Below are 482 nucleotides of genomic sequence, written 5' to 3'. Positions count from 1 at the left end.
GCGGTGCTGTCCGCGGCGGTGGTGGCGGCGCAGCAGGCACGGCTTCAGAGGCCGCATCTCGCCGGGTCCCGGGGCCCCGGGACCTCCAGTCTCCTCCATCCTCTTCCAGGTAGGACCTGACCGACTCCGGGAAGTCGCAGGAAGGTCGGTGTGGCTGTCCTGCCGCCTCCCTTCACGCAGCCTGCCGGGAGATGCAGTTCGCTCTGCAGCAACTCCCACGTGAGACCAAGGCACACCGGGATATGTAGTTCTCGCTGCCGCTAATCACGTGCGGCCCCGGGGCATGGCGGTAGCTGTAGTCTGGACTTAACAACCCCACTTAATTATGTTGTGTCCGGGAGTTTGTTTTTTACCTTACATTGAAGGGTTGCAATTGCACATTCACAAGTGAGGTCGATCGTGTTTATTTTGCATTCTGAAGTACACGCTTGTTCACTCCTTTGACTTTTTTTTTTTTTTAATAGGGCGCATGGCTCCCCAGC

At 57.5% G+C, this 482-nt stretch overlaps 1 protein-coding gene across 1 annotated transcript in view; it reads right to left on the bottom strand.

The window, feature by feature from the left end:
• Positions 1–203, bottom strand: part of DFFA (DNA fragmentation factor subunit alpha) — a gene marked incomplete in the record, with an annotated part of 15,358 nt that extends 15,155 nt beyond the window's left edge. The window contains 1 exon segment of the mRNA XM_027770638.1: positions 25–203. Coding sequence (XP_027626439.1) covers positions 25–99 — 75 coding nt within the window.
• Positions 204–482: the final 279 nt, after the last annotated feature.

This window comes from Tupaia chinensis, unplaced genomic scaffold, assembly GCF_000334495.1.
Source record: "Tupaia chinensis unplaced genomic scaffold, TupChi_1.0 Scaffold000146_1, whole genome shotgun sequence".
Classification (NCBI taxonomy): domain Eukaryota; kingdom Metazoa; phylum Chordata; class Mammalia; order Scandentia; family Tupaiidae; genus Tupaia; species Tupaia belangeri.
This window is presented reverse-complemented; position numbering and strand designations above follow the sequence as displayed.